Source organism: Haliotis rubra, unplaced genomic scaffold (assembly GCF_003918875.1).
Source record: "Haliotis rubra isolate DU_JTF1 unplaced genomic scaffold, ASM391887v1 Scf89, whole genome shotgun sequence".
Classification (NCBI taxonomy): domain Eukaryota; kingdom Metazoa; phylum Mollusca; class Gastropoda; order Lepetellida; family Haliotidae; genus Haliotis; species Haliotis rubra.
The window spans coordinates 2269384-2289831 of record NW_025767623.1 but is presented as its reverse complement, the minus strand read 5'-3'; the positions used below and the strand labels follow the sequence as shown (position 1 = coordinate 2289831).

Genomic DNA, 20448 nt, shown 5'->3' with positions numbered 1-20448 from the left:
ATTTTGTAACAGCTACTAAGCTCTCTTGGCCTTAATTGAAATGATTTCGGCAGAGAGGGACATATTTAGAGTTCTACTCAATTATTGCAGTATGTTTCTAAAGCATTAATTTGCCTTTGTAGACCAATCATTGACTCTGGGAAAGACACAAAGATATATGTTACATTTGACCACTTTCTAAAATGGCATTGTCATATATTTTTGACCGCTTCCGTCTCCGCTTGTGAGTTTAACGAGAAGCTTCACTCATTTGTTCACAATAAATTCTCGAATATATTAAACTCCTGACAGTTAAGACACATTATAGTCTGTTTGCAGTGAAACGTACCGATGAATTTCACCTTAAACAAAAAAGTAAATCAAATAAAGTGAAACTAAGACTGCGAATCCTCATAAATTTGCCTTGCCAGTTGGCAAGAAAAAATTATGAGGATTCGCAATCTTAATTTCATCTTATTCGATTTACTTTTTTGTTTAATTTGACATTCATCGGTACGTTTTCAATGCAAACAGACTATAGCTGTTAATGTAAAAAGCATTCAACCATGGCTCCTTTCGTTTTCGGTGGGACTAGTATGAAAGGTGAGCAGTTGTACACTGTGACGGCATGTTCTGGTGTAAACTGTGATGGCTGAGAAGCTTTTCACAAAAAAAAGAACTCAAATTGTCGTCAGTAATGTCGTCTTCTTCCACGGCGACAGGAAGAAAGTTAATTGGTCTGTGAATGGGATTTTTGTGAATTACGTGACAAGTTACGACATCCAGTGAAGGTACCTGCACACGGATCTTGGAACAAATGTACTCATTCATTCGTGCGTACGTACGAGAATTGTTTATTGCTTTGTTACGAGGTGTACATGCATATCAAAATCATTTACTGGATGCAATTTAATCGTCAGGCTGGATCCGTTGTTCATTATCATTGCAGCACTGAAGGCAATCTTGCTGTCACAGTATATTTTCAAAACGTGACGGTATCAGCTTGTGACATAAAAGCTTACCATGCCCTCTATAAATATCTGTGATTTGCCATGCCTTCTAGAAATATCTGTGACTTGCATTGCGTTCTACAAATATATGTGACTTGCATTGCCTTCTTGAAATATCTGTGACTTGCATTGCCTTCTAGAAATATATGTGACTTGCATTGCCCTCTAGAAATATCTGTGACTTGCATTGCCTTCCACAAATATCAGTGTCTTGCCATGTCATCTAGAAATATATGTGCCTTGCATTGCCCTCTAGAAATATATGTGACTTGCATTGCGTTCTAGAAATATCTGTGACTTGCATTGACTTCTAGAAATATCTGTGACTTGCATTGACTTCTAGAAATATCTGTGACTTGCATCGCGTTCTAGAAATATATGTGACTTGCCATGCCTTCCACAAATATCAGTGTCTTGCCATGTCATCTAGAAATATATGTGCCTTGCATTGCCTTCTAGAAATATCAGTGACTTGCCATTGCCAGAAATATCTGTGACTTGCCTTGCCTTCTAGAAATATCTGTGACTTGCGTTGCCTTCTAGAAATATTTGTGACTTGCCATTTCATCTAGAAATATATGTGCCTCGCATTGTCCTCAGAAATATCTGTCACTTGCCATGCCTTCTAGAAATATCTGTGACTTGCGTTGCGTTCTAGAAATATGTGTGACTTGCATTGCCTTCCACAAATATCAGTGTCTTGCCATGTCATCTACAAAATATATGTGCCTTGCATTGCCCTCTAGAAATATACATGACTTGCATTGACTTCTAGAAATATCTATGACTTGCCATGTCATCTAGAAATATCTGTGCCTCGCATTGCCCTCTAGAAATATCTGTGACTTGCCATGCCTTCTAGAAATATCTGTGAATTGCATTGCCCACTAGAAATATACATGACTTGCATTGCGTTCTAGAAATATCTGTCACTTGCGTTGCGTTCTAGAAATATGTGTGACTTGCGTTGCGTTCTAGAAATATATGTGACTTGCCATGCCTTCCACAAATATCAGTGTCTTGCCATATCATCTAGAAATATCTGTGACTTGCATTGCCTTCTAGAAATATGTGACTTGCATTGCCTTCTAGAAATATATGCGACTTGCATTGCCTTCTAGAAATATCTGTGACTTGCATTGCGTTCTAGAAATATCTGTGACTTGCGTTGCGTTCTAGAAATATATGTGACTTGCCATGCCTTCCACAAATATCAGTGTCTTGCCATGTCATCTAGAAATATATGTGCCTTGCATTGCCCTCTAGAAATATATATGACTTGCATTGACTTCTAGAAATATCTGTGACTTGCGTTGCTTTCTAGAAATATGTGTGACTTGCCATGCCTTCCACAAATATCAGTGTCTTGCCATGTCATCTAGAAATATATGTGACTTGCATTGCCCTCTAGAAATATGTGTGACTTGCCATGCCTTCTAGAAATATGTGACTTGCATTGCCTTCTAGAAATATACATGACTTGCATTGCGTTCTAGAAATATCTGTGACTTGCATCGCCTTCTAGAAATATCTGTTACTTGCATTGCCTTCCACAAATATCCGTGTCTTGCCATGTCATCTAGAAATATATGTGCCTTGCATTGCCCTCTAGAATTGCCTTCTAGAAATATCTGTGACTTGCATTGACTTCTAGAAATATCTGTGACTTGCATTGCGTTCTAGAAATATATGTGACTTGCCATGCCTTCCTCAAATATCAGTGTCTTTCCATGTCATCTAGAAATATATGTGCCTTGCATTGTCCTCTAGAAATATATATGACTTGCATTGACTTCTAGAAATATCTGTGACTTGCGTTGCGTTCTAGAAATATCTGTGATTTGCCATGCCTTCCACAAATATCAGTGTCTTGCCATGTCATCTAGAAATATATGTGCCTCGCATTGCCCTCTAGAAATATATGTGACTGGCCATGCCTTCTAGAAATATTTGTGACTTGCATCGCGTTCCAGAAATATCTGTGACTTGCGTTGCGTTCTAGAAATATATGTGACTTTCCATGCCTTCCACAAATATCAGTGTCTTGCCATGTCATGTAGAAATATCTGTAACTTGCATTGCCCTCTAGAAATATCTGTAACTTGCATTGCCTTCTAGAAATATCTGTGACTTGCATTGCGTTCTAGAAATATGTGTGACTTGCCATGCCTTCCACAAATATCAGTGTCTTGCCATGTCTTCTAGAAATATATGTGCCTCGCATTGCCTCCTTGAAATATATTTGACTTTCCGTGCCTTCTTAAATGTCTGTGACTTCCACTGCATTCTAGAAATATTTGTGACTTGCCATGCCTCCTGGAAATATATGTGACTTGCATTGCCTTCCACCAATAACTGTGACTTGCCATGCCTTCTAAAATGTCTTGTGTGACTTGCCATGCCTTCTAAAATGTCTTGTGTGACTTGCCATGCCTTCTAAAATGTCTTGTGTGACTTGCCATGCCTTCTAAAATGTCTTGTGTGACTTGCCATGCCTTCTAAAATGTCTTGTGTGACTTGCCATGCCTTTTAGAAATTCTTTGAACGGCTTGTGACTACGCTGACATGCAAAAGAAAGTATACTTGCATTGGATTTGGAATGCTACCTAAAATGCAAATGTTACTAAAACGTCACTGTGTTATTAAAACGTCACAGTAATATTAAAACGTCACCGTGTTATTAAAACGTCACAGTGTTATTTAAACGTCACAGTGTTATTAAAATTAATAACGTCACTGTGTTATTAAAACGTCACAGTGTTATTAAAACGTCACAGTGTTATTAAAAACGTCACTGTTATTAAAACGTCACAGCCGTACCAGTAGCGGGTTTCGCTGGTGTACACCCGGCTTCTCAAGACAGCTGTGATGGAAAAGATCACAGCCAACAAGGATGCTAAACAACATTCACTCATGAAATTTCAGGCTCTCCCAAACAGAAAGCTGTGAGAAATAAGACCACCGGCCCTCCTGTGAAACCAGCTTACCTTCCTCCATGTAGGGTGTGTCAAAGCCCAGCTTCAGGAATACACTATGGGATTGTCACATGTGAAGCGTGCAAGGTAAGATATTATGTTACGGTATGGGAGTTACGATCACCTTAGTGCCACGACTGTCGTAAGTGTATGCTATGGTAGTTACGATCACTTTAGCGCTACGACTGTCATAAGCGTATGTGACGGTTTGGGAGTTACAATCACCTTAGTACTACGACTGTCGTAAGTGTGTGGTACGGCATGGTAGTTACGATCAACTTAGTGCCACAACTGTCGTAAGTGTATGCTATGGTAGTTACGATCACTTTAGCGCTACGACTGTCATAAGTGTATGTGACGGTTCGGGAGTTACGATCACCTTAGCGCTAGGACTGTCATAAGTGTGTGGTACGGTTTGGGAGTTACAATCACCTTAGTACTACACCTATCGTAAGTGTGTGTTACGGTATGGGAGTTACGATCACCTTAGTGCCACGACTGTCGTAAGTGTATTCTATGGTAGTTACGATCACTTTAGCGCTACGACTGTCTATGTGACGGTTTGGGAGTTACAATCACCTTAGTACTACGACTGTCGTAAGTGTGTGTTATGGCATGGTAGTTACGATCACCTTAGTTCCACGACTGTCGCAAGTGACTGGTCGATCAAGCGCTGTGTTATGTGACGGTGGTAGTTACAATCACCTTAGATCAAGGCATGGTAGTTACGATCACCTTAGTTCCACGACTGTCGCAAGTGTATTCTATGGTAGTTACGATCACTTTAGCGCTACGTAAGTCTATGTGACGGTTTGGGAGTTACAATCACCTTAGTACTGCAACTGTCGTAAGTGTGTGTTATGGCATGGTAGTTACGATCACCTTAACTATAAGACTAATTTATACAACGGTACCCAGGTGCCATCATGTGAGGGCTGAGAAAGTGTTTGCATTAAGTAGTCGAACTCAGGTGAGAGGTCATCCGCCCCATGGTTCCACGTCTTTCCTTCCACGAATGACCCGTGAAGATCCGGGTTAGAATTGATCCTCAGTATCCCATGCTTGTCGTAAAGGCGACAAACGGGATCGGTTGGTTGATACATGTCATCGTATCCCAATTGCGTAGATCGATGCTCATCACTGGATTGTTTGGTCCAGACTGGATTATTTACAGGCCACCACAATATAGCTGTAATATTGCTGAATGCGGCGTAAAATTAACTCACTCACCCACCTTACTCGAGGTTTTATCTAGAGTGACAATGCCCTGTTTGTGTTTTGAATTCTTCGGGTCCACACCCTACGTCGACACATGGCTATTTCATTCTTCAAAACGATACGAGAACTTGGTATTGCTGGAATAGTGCTAAAAGCGGCGTAAAATCATACTCACTCATTCTTCATAAAAAAAATCGTTACGTACCTTTTGACCTGCATACACGTGTCTTGTGATCATGCTCTCAAAAAACACACACGCAAAATTCGTGATTGTGCTCCGTGCATTACCATGCACGTGCAAATTGTGAATCACGACCTTAAAGTCCACGAAATGTCTTCATTAATACGGACTGAAGACGCCCGACACACATTCATATTCATAAGTAGCAGGTGCGGTACGGTATCCCAGTAGTTAAAACGTCCTGTGATTGATTCCCCATACGGGCACCATATGTGAAGCCTGTTAACGGTGTCCCCCCGCCGTGATATTAGTGGATTATTGCTAAAAACGTCGGCATAAGACCCAACTCACACATAAATTATATAAAGCACTGTTACTTTTGTCCGTTAGTATATACTATAGTCCGTTTGGCTCAAAAGCGGACCGATGAATTGCAATCTAAGTCGAAAACTAATAAACATAAAATACTCAATGAAACGCTGATCATAATCAAAACATCATACCCGCTCTGTGAGTTTTTTGCAGAATTTTTGTCCTAAAAATAAAAAAAGTTGTTTAACAATCTATCATTAAAATATTGACTCAGTTCACTATTTGTTACGAGGGAGGAGTGCAGAGAAAGGGACAGCCAGGTGTTCAAGAACGGATGGAGACGGCACAGCACAGGTTAATGAATGAATAAATAACTTTGTCTGTGAACGTGCTTCTCGAACACCTGGCTGTCCCTTTCTCTGCACTCTTCCCTCGTAACAAACAATGAACTGTGTCAATACTTTAGCTCACTTCAGCGTTCCTGTTCATGTTCGTGTTCATGTATTTGGCCAAAACATCCCATCCGATTCTAGGTTTATCGGCGACGTTTCAGAATTACTATTGGTGGTTTGATGGAAAAGATTCAATTCTCCTAGTAATTATCAGATTTTCACATTTCAAAACACGCACCAAAATAACGTTATGAATCGCGATTTTGTAATCTGTTAAAATGGCAAAGTTTACAATTTTGAAAGGTCATTTTCAGCACTTTTAGTTCGTTTAAGATGGAAGTGGCTGATAGTTAGATGCTATTGCAGGAGTATATTTGTAATCTGTGAGAAAACCACTGCCTTGACCTTGGAATAGACCAAGACTAAGGAGAGTTTCTATGTCTGCTGAGTAGATATTATTCTTTTAGTGCGGATCAGGCAGATGCTTCAGATGCAGATGGACACAACTGATCCAATGCCTGTGGATGGGTCGAATGTATCATTTATTCGCGGATGAGTCGAATGTATCATTTATTCGCGGATGAGTCGAATGTATCATTTATTTGCGGATGGGTCGACTGTAGCATTTACCCGCGGATGGGTCAAATGTATCATTTATTCGTTGATTAGACGAATGTATCATGTATTCGCGAATGGGTGGAATGTACCATTTATTCGCGAATGGGTGGAATGTATCATTTATTCGCGGATGAGTCGAATGTACCATTTATTCGCGGAAGAGTTGAATGTACCATTTATTCGCGGATGGGTCGAATGTATCATTTATTCGCGGATGAGTCGAATGTATCATTTATTCGCGAATGAGTCGAATGTATCATTTTATTCGCGGATGAGTCGAATGTACCATTTATTCGCAAATGAGTCGAATGTATCATTTATTCGCGGATAGGTGAAATGTATCATTTTTTCGCGGATGGGTCGAATGTATCATTTATTCGCGAAAGGGACGAATGTATCATTTATCCTCGGATGGGTCGAATGTATCATATATTCGCGGATAGGTGAAATGTTTCATTTATTCGCGGATGAGTCGAATGTATCATTTATTCGCGAATGGGTCGAATGTATCATTTATTCGCGAATGGGTCGAATGTATCATTTATTCGCGGAAGAGTCGAAAGTATCATATATATCATATATTCGAATATCGGTCGAATGTATCATTTATTCGCGGATGAGTCGAATGTATCATATATTCGCATATGGGTCGAATGTATCATTTGTTTGTGGATGGGTTGAATGTATCTTTAGGCGCGGGTGGATCCAATGGGTGTTTTAAGCACGGACGGGCCGGATTTAGGTGCCGATGGATTTATAACTACTACAAGTCAGTAACCCATGCTTGTCGTAAGAGACGAATAACGGGATCGGATGGTCAGGCTCACTGACTTGGCTGACACCTGTCATCGTATCCCTATTGCGCAGATCGATGCTCATGCTGTTGATCACTGGATTGTCTGCTCCAGACTCGATTATTTACGGACTTCTGCCACATAGCTGGAATATTGCTGAGTGCGGCGTAAAACTAAAATCACTCACTCACTAATGATAAATACTTTATATTCTCTACTGTTGTGCATCTGGAATCATAAACGTGATGTCATGGAATTGTTCCTTGTTGAACAGGGGTTCTACCGACGTAACAGCATGCAAGAAAACCCTTACACGTGTCGACAAAGTGGGAACTGTGACCTGACTCGGAACAGAAGATGCTGTTCCCACTGTAGATTTAACAAGTGTGTTGCTGTAGGCATGTCCAAACAAGGTCAGTGAGTGAGTGAGTTGGGTTTTACGCCACTGTTTGCAATATTCCAGCCATATCACGGCGGGAGACACCAGAAATGGGCTTCACACATTGTACCCATGTGGGGAATCGAACCCGAGTCTTCGGCTTGATGAGCGAACGCCTTAACCACTAGGATACCCCACCGCCCTAACGATTTCAGTGAACTAAGACGTTTACTGTGCAGCCCACAATCACTGGAGACACACAGAAGGCTTCTATATATGTGTTATCAACAGTTTGAGGTTACACGTTTCAGACTACATGAGATTGAAGTAATATTTCACCATCTTTACTTGTCTGTCGTATTGCTGAGTGCGGCGTAAAACTAAACTCACTCAATCAATTGTCTGTCAATAACGATGAGTAATTGTCCAAGTTCTCCATGTTATTGTATACTATGATAAACTCCTTTACTTCAAGCAGTTCTTAGAAAACCTTGGTTGTGCCTTTTCTGTACATTTAGAGGTCATCCAATCCAGTAAGAAAGCACTTGAGTAACATTTGTCGAATAAATCGAAAACCTGGTTTGTATTTGAAAGTAATGGATTAACCGATTTCATTACACAATGCCATTTAGAACTGACTGACTGACTGAGTTTAGTTTTACGCCGCTTTTAGCAATATTCCAGCAACATCACGGCGGGAGACACCAGAAATGGGCTTCACACATTGTGCCCATGTGGGGAATCGAACCCGGGTCTTCGGCGTGACGAGCCAACGCTTTAACCACTAGGCTACCCCACCGCCCCGCCATTTAGAAAGTCAAATGTAACATATGTTACATTTTGGATTGCACTTTCTTAGTAAAGTACATCCGGGATTCGAAACCACACCCTCAGAGTCAGGCACCTAATGCCAGCACACAAAGTCAGCCGCCTAACAGGCTAGTGGAAGTCGCGGTCGAGGCTGACTTTGTGTGCTGGCATTAGGTGCCTGACTCTGAGGGTTTGGTTTCGAATCCCGGATGAGACTCAACCAAACCAAAGTACAAGAATTTGTACATTACTAAGAAAGTGTAATCCAAAATATAACATAGCCACTTTCATTCTCTTCTATTTCCAATTTGAAGACACCAATAATGCTTGATAGTCTCTAAAGTCTGTTATGTATTTGTTTTGGGTAGGGTACCTCCTTAATGCCGTTGTCCTTGTGTTGAGGGCGTTACATGTCATTCCCCATGATTCACAATAGGCTGATATTATACCTGAATATATTGGACAAAACGTATTTCCTAACTAAATAGTCTAAAATGTACAGCATAACCCCAAAATGTTGATAACACATGTATCTTATGTAAGTGGCATTCAGAAGCTGGTATGATGAAGAAGCAAAATTTTGATAAAAGTGTTAGCACTATCTTCACCAAAACGTCGCATCTAATACAGTAAAGACGTTGTCTATCAGTAAGAATGGTGCCTCTTAAATACATGTATTATGTACAATATAACCTCAAAATGTTTATAACAGTGTATCTTCTTTTAGTGGCATTCAGAAGCTGGTATGATGAAGGAGCAAAATTTTGATAAAAGTGTTAGCACCATCTTCAGCAAAACGTCGCATCTAATACAGTAAAGACGTTGTCTATCAGTAAGAATGGTGCCTCTTAAATACATGTATTATGTACAATATAACCTCAAAATGTTTATAACAGTGTATCTTCTTTTAGTGGCATTCAGAAGCTGGTATGATGAAGGAGCAAAATTTTGTCTATCAGTAAAATTGTGCCTCTTAAATACATATGTACAATATAACCTCAAAATGTTTACAACAACGTCGCATCTACTGCAATAGAGAAGTTGTCGATCTGTGTGGAAATTGTCCCTGTTAATTTCATGTATAATGTACAGTATAATCTCAAAATCATAACACGTGTTCCTAATATACACATCAGCATATAATAAAAGATGTGCCATCTATACCAATCTTCCTTAACTGTACCTACATTTCATTTCTGTGTTCAGTGTCTAAAGCCTTTATCTTAATGAATCGACGGCACTGTGTCCTCTTTTTGAACACAAACTGTTTATCTGAAATAGGGTACCCATGGTTGCAATATTACGTCATCAGCCATCATGGAGAATTACATACTGAAGCAGATTACTTATGTTTTCACTGTGATAACTGTTCTATCTACTGCGGTTCTGGTCTGGTGAATTCAGGGTACAAAGCGGACCCAGTCGTCTAAGGCGCCGAAAATCGCCAACAGACTCGTGTGCCATGGGCATGCCAGAAACCTATGACCGTTGGTTCGATTCCCGGTTCGCCTCAGTAATGTTTTTAGGATTGTCAGCACCCTATCCGTAAAAATTACATAATATTTAAAGCGGCGTTAAACTAATTCCACTCTCACTAGAAATACTATTCAACTCCTGGTTTGGTTTTGTCTGGCGTCATTACAAATCAAAATATTAGGTTACTATTGCAGATATTCGTATTGGACGTTATACCCTGCAAACGAGAACGACACACACCCTTGAGGTTCGGAAGCTGAGCGCGGAATGGGCGTCTACTTCCAAAGAAGAAGACTTGTGCTCTGTATCAACCCAGGAAGAACTGGATTGCTTGGCAGCCATGCTCCTTACAGCACACGCCAAGTATATACCTTCGCTGCATTATCTAACAGATGCTGAAATAGCTGAACAACACTTATTGTATATCGTGAGTTAACTGTCCTTGTATTTCATATTTTAAAGCAGCTCATTGTTTTAAACAATGCACTGGTCATTGCAACATCACGGACACGATGATGACGGGTAGGAATATAAAACCAAGTCTCTCTAGACCTGTCTTCTCAGGGGCTTGTAACGAAATAGCGAGAACAACGAGCACAAACTCTGAGTGGTGATTCTGGCTAGGAATCGAAAAATTCACTATTGTGTTTAGCTTCCGAAGTCCCCAGCTCGAAACGTACGGCTTCGATCTTTGTGATCTTTGCCTCATGTTATAGAAAAATCTATTGGCTTGAAATGGGTTTATAGTTTTGTAGGGGTATATACAGCGATCATTGTTGAATTCGTCCTGAAATAAACTTATGTTGACCTCGTTACACCTCTGTCCTTTCATATAGTGCTACGACCCGTTCAGTGACAGTATATACCTTGATGCCAGTGCTACGACCCGTTCAGTGACAGTATATACCTTGATGGCAGTTGTGTATAGTGCTAAGACCCCTAAGTCACAGTATATACCTTCGTGACACTTGTTTATAGTGCTAAGACCCCTCAGTGACAGTATATGCCTTGATGACACTTGTTTATAGTGCTAAGACCCCTCAGTGACAGTATATACCTTGATGCCAGTTGTTTATAGTGCTAAGACCCCTCAGTGACAGTATATACCTTGATGCCAGAGCTATAGTGACCTTGATGGTACTTGTTTATAGTGCTAAGACCCCTCAGTGACAGTATATACCTTGATGCCAGTGCTAAGACCCCTCAGTGACAGTATATACCTTGATGGCAGTTGTTTATAGTGCTAAGACCCCTCAGTGACAGTATATACCTTGATGACACTTGTTTATAGTGCTAAGACCCCTCAGTGACAGTATATACCTTGATGCCACTTGTTTATAGTGCTAAGACCCCTCAGTGACAGTATATACCTTGATGGTACTTTATAGTTTATAGTGCTAAGACCAGTTGTTTATAGTGCTGACAGTGACAGTATACCTTGATGCCAGTTGTTTATAGTGCTAAGACCCCTCAGTGACAGTATATACCTTGATGCCAGTTGTTTATAGTGCTAAGACCCTCAGTGACAGTATATACCTTGATGCCAGTTGTTTATAGTGCTAAGACCCCTCAGTGACAGTATATACCTTGATGCCAGTTGTTTAGTGCTAAGACCCTTCAGTGACAGTATATACCTTGATGCCAGTTGTTTATAGTGCTAAGACCCCTCAGTGACAGTATATACCTTGATGCCAGTTGTTTATAGTGCTAAGACCCCTCAGTGACAGTATATACCTTGATGCCAGTTGTTTATAGTGCTAAGACCCCTCAGTGACAGTATATACCTTGATGCCAGTTGTTTATAGTGCTAAGACCCTTCAGTGACAGTATATACCTTGATGCCAGTTGTTTATAGTGCTAAGACCCCTCAGTGACAGTATATACCTTGATGCCAGTTGTTTATAGTGCTAAGACCCCTCAGTGACAGTATATACCTTGATGCCAGTTGTTTATAGTGCTAAGACCCTCAGTGACAGTATATACCTTGATGCCAGTTGTTTATAGTGCTAAGACCCTCAGTGACAGTATATACCTTGATGCCAGTTGTTTATAGTGCTAAGACCCCTCAGTGACAGTATATACCTTGATGCCAGTTGTTTATAGTGCTAAGACCCCTCAGTGACAGTATATACCTTGATGCCAGAGCTAAGACCCCTCAGTGACAGTATATACCTTGATGCCAGTTGTTTATAGTGCTAAGACCCCTCAGTGACAGTATATACCTTGATGGCAGTTGTTTATAGTGCTAAGACCCCTCAGTGACAGTATATACCTTGATGCCAGTTGTTTATAGTGCTAAGACCCTCAGTGACAGTATATACCTTGATGCCAGTGACCCCTCAGTGACAGTATATATATACCTTGATGCCAGTTGTTTATAGTGCTAAGACCCCTCAGTGACAGTATATACCTTGATGCCAGAGCTAAGACCCCTCAGTGACAGTATATACCTTGATGCCAGTTGTTTATAGTGCTAAGACCCTTCAGTGACAGTATATACCTTGATGCCAGTTGTTTATAGTGCTAAGACCCCTCAGTGACAGTATATACCTTGATGCCAGTTGTTTATAGTGCTAAGACCCCTCAGTGACAGTATATACCTTGATGCCAGTTGTTTATAGTGCTAAGACCCCTCAGTGACAGTATATACCTTGATGCCAGAGCTAAGACCCCTCAGTGACAGTATATACCTTGATGCCAGTTGTTTATAGTGCTAAGACCCCTCAGTGACAGTATATATGCCAGAGCTAAGACCCCTTGATGCCAGTATGTACCTTGCTAAGACCCCTCAGTGACAGTATATACCTTGATGCCAGTTGTTTATAGTGCTAAGACCCTCAGTGACAGTATATACCTTGATGCCAGTTGTTTATAGTGCTAAGACCCTCAGTGACAGTATATACCTTGATGCCAGTTGTTTATAGTGCTAAGACCCCTCAGTGACAGTATATACCTTGATGCCAGAGCTAAGACCCCTCAGTGACAGTATATACCTTGATGCCAGTTGTTTATAGTGCTAAGACCCCTCAGTGACAGTATATACCTTGATGCCAGTTGTTTATAGTGCTAAGACCCCTCAGTGACAGTATATACCTTGATGCCAGTTGTTTATAGTGCTAAGACCCCTCAGTGACAGTATATACCTTGATGCCAGAGCTAAGACCCCTCAGTGAAGTATATACCTTGATGCCAGTTGTTTATAGTGCTAAGACCCTCAGTGACAGTATATACCTTGATGCCAGTTGTTTATAGTGCTAAGACCCCTCAGTGACAGTATATACCTTGATGCCAGTTGTTTATAGTGCTAAGACCCCTCAGTGACAGTATATACCTTGATGCCAGTTGTTTATAGTGCTAAGACCCCTCAGTGACAGTATATACCTTGATGCCAGTTGTTTATAGTGCTAAGACCCCTCAGTGACAGTATATACCTTGATGCCAGTTGTTTAAAGTGCTAAGACCCCTCAGTGACAGTATATACCTTGCTGGCACTTGTTTATAGTGCTAAGACCCCTCAGTGACAGTATATACCTTGATGCCAGTTGTTTATAGTGCTAAGACCCCTCAGTGACAGTATATACCTTGCTGGCACTTGTTTATAGTGCTAAGACCCCTCAGTGACAGTATATACCTTAATGCCAGTTGTTTATAGTGCTAAGACTCGTTCAGTGACAGTATATGCCTTGATGCCAGTTTCTTGCGTTACACGCCCACGTGTCTGCCTTGATATCTACTGAGCAGCAAAAAAACGTCAGTACGAATTCAAAATTAGATAGGCACTGTAATCAAATCATTACAGAAATGGATATAAGAAGCGGATCAAAAACATTTTTTGTGTACAATATCCTGACACATCCATGGATAACTCAGCACAATTCCAAGACATTATGTGAACGTTTGCAGTCCATTCAGACTCTTGACTTCAGTATCTAGTGTGACCACCACGAGCGGCAATAACTGCAGCACAGCGTATATGCATGGAGTGCACCAATCGATTGATGAATGCCACTGGCACCTGGAGCCACACTCTGAGAAAGGCCAGGCGCAATAAATCGGGTATGTTCGGCCTAAGTATGACATTATTCAGTCTCCTCTGAATTTCATACCAAAGATGTTCAATTGGGTTTAAATCAAGACTAAGGGCTGGCCACTGCATAATGTTGACACCGTTCTGCTGTAGGAAGTCCCGTGTAGCTCTGGCAGTATGGGCCCGGGTGTTATCATGCGGGAAAATGTTGTTCCGGTGACGTGCAAAATGTGGTATGACGTGGCTCTGAGAGCTTGGTCGATGTAGCGCACCGCTGTGATACCGCCTCTTCCCCCTGGACCAAGGTTCTGGAACACGACAGGACCCACTCTCTGGTTCAGGCCTATTCCACCCCATATCATGATGCTTGCACCTCCCCACGAGTCTCTTTCCATAACACATTGGTATGAGTAAGGCTGGCCACGTCGTCGCCATATTCTTGTTCTGCCATCTGCAGTTGATACGCAGTACCGACTCTCATCTGTGAACAGAACAGTTCTCCATGGCCTGTATCGCCAGTTTTGTTGTTGTAGGGCAAACTGTAGACGTTCACGCCGATGATGAGGGGTGAGGATAGGTCCCGGTAAGGTCTACGACAATGGAGGTTCCTGCTGTTAAGACAGCGGCGTACTGTATCAGTACTGATTTGTCTTCCGTGTGTTCCCACCGTCTGGCGTGCTGTTTCTGATGCCTGCATGAAGGGATTCTGTACATGCTGTCGCACAACATGGCGGTCTTGTCGTCTTGTGGTCACCCTTGGTCTGCCAATACGGGGGTGATCATTTGTGATGTTGGTGGCCCGGAAACGTTGCTGCAGCCTGTAGATGGACCTGGAAGTGATTGGCAACGGCTTGTGCAGTGTGGCCAGCTTCAAGTCTTTCTAGCGCCTGGTTCTTCTGGGCTGTCGTGAGTCGCGGCATCCTGCTGACGTTTTAATGTGAATGTTTCAACCAGGTTTCGGGGTGCATTGTATAGGGCTGGTCTTTGTGAACAGCACGTGCAGCATGAGTTGCATGAAAAACATGGAGAACACTGTACCATCTCCGAGATCAGGTTGCGTTTTTGAGACCATTTCCTGAGTTTGGGAAGGAATGACTTTGCTCAGGTAAGTTGGAGATGTTGTCAACTATATACAATCAAAACATTAAATGAGTTTACAGTTATCCGTTTCTGCGAAGGAAAATTCCAAACTGACATTTCTTTTGCTGCTTAGTATATGTTATGATGAATTTCGATGATTCACCTCTTTGTGTTATTAATGAATGAATGCTTTGAAAATTGTTTTTGGCATATCATGGCGTGGAAGCTTACTGTAGGAACAACGCCCGGGATGATGGAGGTTCCAGACGGTTAACCTTCAAATGGCTCTGTCAAATATTGGAAATCTTAATCTTGACAGATGACCATCATGAAACGGAAAAACGTCATTAATTTCTTTTATTGCAGAACCATAAAGCATCAGAATGGAGTTTGGTGGACACTATGTCTGAAGATATCGCCGACAGCATGGAGCTGCAATGTGAACTGACAATGGAAATGGAGAAAAACGTTTGTCAGTACATCCAGTTCATCAAGTCTGTGCCTGGCTTCAACGATTTATCTTCCAATGACAGAGAACAACTCATCAAAAGTATGTCATCGAATTGTGCGATTCGAAATAATATCACACATTAAGCTGTTTGTCCAGACTGAATCATATAACCATGATTACCGACGTGGATCGTCGTTATTGTATTTCATCACTGGTTTATCTGGTCTAGCCTCATTCATATACAGGTCCATAGTATACCATGTCTCCAGGAAACATCGTTAAATGATATCTAAATCATAATAAATTGCTTGACGTACAACATATATTAAAAAAGAAAATAAGGAAGTACTGTAAATCCTTTTCTCGCGCTGAAAGGTTTAAACAAAAAGGGACGAATAGCACAAAATCAAAAGGTTATGTTTATGGATAGCCTAGTGGTTAAAGCATTCGGTCGTCACGAAGAAGACCCGGGTTCGATTCCCTACATGGGTACATTGTGTGAACCATATTGCTAGAATATTGAAAAGAGCAGCAAAAAAACCTCACTTACTTATTCACCATGAGTAAAATCAAAGTGTGAGTGAGTGAGGTTGGATTTTACGCCGAATCGAACCCGGGCGTGACTTGCGAGTGCTTTAACCGCTGGGCAACCCGACTGCCCCCGATTAATATTGTGTTGGTGTTTTCTTATGTTTCTTCAGTAATATACTATCATTCTGTTACGCCAGATGGTCGACTGGAGTTTCTCGTGTTGGAGCAGTTTCCTGGTTACAACAGAGAGCTGAATGTGGCATCGATATCAATGTCGCTGTGCTATCGAGCTGACACGTTGAGCAGGATATGGGGCAAGGAATACATGGCCAAACTGTTTGTGATTGCTACTTCTTTAAAACGGATGAATCTCTCTTTGACCGAATTGGTGTTGGTCGAAGGGATGTGTGTGATAAGTGCAGGTAAACTTTATATACTGAAGGAAAATAATAAGGGATCACATGAAAGCACAAGTGTTCCTTTATTTTTTTCCAGGTTTCTTCACAAGCGTTTACGTTGTATGGCATAGCTTGTGAAGACATCTGGAAACAAATAAAGGAACACTTGTGCTTTCATGTGATCCATTATTTTTTCCAGGGGCGGTGGGGTAGCCTAGTGGTTAAAGCGTTGGCTCGTCACGCCGAAGGCCCGGGTTCGATTCCCCACATGGGCACAATGTGTTAAGCCCATTTCTGGTGTCCCCCGCCGTGATATTGCTGGAATATTGCTAAAAGCGGCGTAAAACTAAACTCAGTCAGTCAGCCTTATTTTTTCCCTCGGTATGTTTTGGTAGCTCCTTTTCAGGTTGAGTGAGAATGGTTTTACGCTGCTTTTAGCAATGTTCCAGCAATATCACGGCCTGCTACATCAGCAATGGGTTTCACACATTGCACCCGTGTGGGGAATCGACTAACTGAGTATGGTTTTACGCCGTTTTTAGCAATATTCCAGCAATATCACGGCGGGGGACACCAGAAATGAGCTTCACAAATTGTACCCATGTAGGGTGACAAGCGAACGCTTTAACCACTGGGCTACCCTACCGCCCCTGTGGGGAATCGAACCCGGGTTTTCAGCGTGACGAGCGGACGCCTTAACCATTAGGCTACCCCACCGCCCCTTCCCTTTCAGAAACCATTTAGAGGAGGCGCTTTTTGCCGTCCCCTAGGCGAATTGTAATTTAAAGGTGCTTCTGATTTTCAGTAATCCTTTGATTCCTTTCCCATTCATTTCGTCATATTTTACAAATATCCCCTTATGCAATCTGTTGTTTAGGGAGGTATTCGAGACTGATTTGGGTATCCTTGGCTCCTTGTGTCATTGCTGAATTTCAGTTGTCTATTAACGAATACGACATCACTATTTCGTTTTTACGCCATATTCGCCAATCTATTTTGGCAGATAGGCGAAACTTGAATGAGTTTTTTTGTCACATCGGCAGTATTTCAGCCATATCGCAACTAAAACACGAAGGACAGTAAACACAACCAGACTATTACAGGTATCAATGTAAAACTTGTATGTAGATAAAACTAGAGGTAATACAATATGTAACAGGCTATTGATCGCCAACAACTGAAGGTCGATCACCATTGACCATGGGAACCCAAGATGGAATTAAAGCATCACTTCAGTCGTTGGCGACTGTGCTCTTTACCTTTATATACTCATGGAAACGAATAAGGGAACACATGAAAGTACAAGTGTTCCTTTATTCTTTTCCATAATTTCACCCACAGTGTAATACAAAGCTTGTTAAGAAACCTGGGGCGGTATTCATAAAAGAACTTAAGTCTGAAATATGACTTAAGTTTTTGAAAAAACTAAGTTTTTCACTATTTCTGACTTAAGTTTTGAGATTTTACTTAAGTCATAGTCATAAAGAAACTTAGGCTTAAGTTTTGGCTATTTCTGACTTGAATCTTAAGACTGGGCAGGGGTAGGCTAAACTAGAAGGTGTTTGACTTAAGTCAGTAAACAATTTGGCTGCCGTAACACTGAGGCTTTCACCAAAGAAGGCAAAGTCTCGTTGAATACAGCGGTGAAGAATTAATTCGGCGATACCGTCTAGATGGGAATGGCATTAGATTCGAGGCCAGTCTAATAGCGCCAGACGTAGAGCCCACAACCACCGGTAACCACGCACTGGATGCCTCACAAAAGACGCTCATCACACTAGGTACTTTGCCACTAGAAAATTTCAGTTGTGCAATGCGGACGATCAAGGTGTCAGCCAGCCAACCATTTCCAGAGCTGTGAATGACTGCATACGGAGTTTGACCTCGGCTAATCATCACCTACACTCACTACATTTTCCAGTGTTTGATGCATTTTGGGCTGCTTCATAGGTGTACCAATGTAATTCAGAAAAGAGAAGAGAAAATCGTACATATTATACAAATAAAAACTATGCGTAGCACGTAGTCTAAGACATTTCTGTATTCTTGACCATGTACAGCTTGACAGTCAGACCCAATGTTTACATTACCTGCCACGCCTCTTGCCGCTTCGCCGATGTCACGCCCGGACCAAACTTCCCTTCCCACACACTGGCGTTTGTTTTGACGAGTTCTGTCAAAAGCAGGACCTCGTTTTTGTTCCAGTTGGGTTTTCTCTTCTTTATCTCAGCCTCCGACATATTTGTCACAATGTATTACCGCGGTACCTCGATGTGTCGTCTGCCGTAAATAGCAAAAGGGAAATCCCAACGAAAGCGATTTTCCACACCTTTTTTTAAAAGAGTTCCACCGGAAGTCTAAAAATAACTCGGATGCACCCTAGTGATCACGCGGGTACGCACTACGAAGAAAACTTAGTTTGTCTTTGGAAACTTAGCTAAGTTTCTGACTTAGTAGCTTTATGAATAGCAACTTAAGTCTTAGACTTAGCTAAGTCAGTTTTCAAAAACTAAGTTTGGACTTAGGACAAATCTTAGTTTCTTTATGAATACCGACCCTGGTAAAGAAAAAAGGAACACTTGTACTTTCAGGTGTTCCCTTATTCGTTTCCATAAGTATACAAAACATTTATCATTTTTTCTCAAACAATTCAATTTCCTTTAAAAAAATCAATCAACTAAAATTTTGAGTCAACGAGACAGATTCGTGATTTATTGCAGACTGTGGCGATAAACTGTACTCTTTTCACTGGGAATATGATCGTGTTCATTGTGTCAATGCGATTTTGAAGGTTTGATGAACACATTGTTTTGTTTTGTTTCCTGTACGTGACCCGTGACGGTCCGGGTTAGAATGAACCTTCAGAAACCCATGCTTGTCGAAAGATGCGACTAACGGGATCGGGTGGTCAGGCTCACTGTCTTGCTTGCCACATGTCATCGGTTCCCAATTGCGCAGATCGATGCTCATGCTGTTGATCACTGGATTGTCTGGTCCAGACTCGATTATTTACAGACCGCCGCCATGTAGCTGGAATATTGCTTAGTGCGGCGTAAAACTAAACTCACTCACTCCTGTACGTGCGCCAAGTAGCATTCGTGAATGCATTGCACTGAATTGGCAGTGAGCAGGTCATGTACTTGTAAAGTGTTTATGGCCATCTTTCAGACCGCTGTGCCCTGGACGAACCAAGTAAAGTAGATTCTATCCGATGGGGAATTGTGGAAGCTCTGATTCACCACATGAAGAAAAGACACAGAAAGCCATTGGCAAGATTTGCCAAGATCATTGACCGTGTCACGATTCTACGAGAACTTTGTGAACTGGATCATAAAACAGCGACCGACCTCTCCCAATGGCATTTTATGCAACAAAGTCAACTACTCATGGAAGTATATGATTTGTGATAAGCTTTGTGTTGTTGAAGGTGAAGATGCGGTTGTCGACAAACGGGATCGGGTAGTCAGGTTCGCTGACTTAGTTGATGCATGTCATCGTATCCCAATAGCGTACATCGATTGCCCATGCTGTTGGTCACTGGATTGTCTGGTCCAGACCGCGCCATATAGCTAGAATATTGTTGACTGCGGCGTAAAACTAAATCACTCATCCACTCAAGGTGAACATGTGGACTAGAATTGGTTTTCACCAACCTTGTCGAAAGAGGCGGCCAAGGCGATCGAGTAGTAAGGCTCGCGGACTTGGTTGACACATGTCATCGTATCTCAATAATGTAGATCGATGCTAATGATGATGGTCACTGGATTGTCCGGTCCAGACTCTATTATTGATGTGTTCTGACGTACCCAAGTAACTT

The 20448-nt window shown here is 41.6% G+C and overlaps 1 protein-coding gene across 1 annotated transcript; it reads left to right on the top strand.

Annotated features, from left to right (window-relative positions):
• The first annotated feature begins 545 nt into the window (after window positions 1-545).
• LOC124263607 (retinoic acid receptor beta-like) lies at window positions 546-20038 on the top strand. Its single transcript, XM_046698259.1, has 7 exons — window positions 546-582; window positions 3915-4051; window positions 7754-7892; window positions 10339-10448; window positions 15618-15801; window positions 16431-16655; window positions 19800-20038. Exons 1-7 carry the CDS (start codon window positions 546-548, stop codon window positions 20036-20038), a joined length of 1071 nt encoding a protein of 356 aa, XP_046554215.1.
• The last annotated feature ends 410 nt before the right edge of the window (window positions 20039-20448 follow it).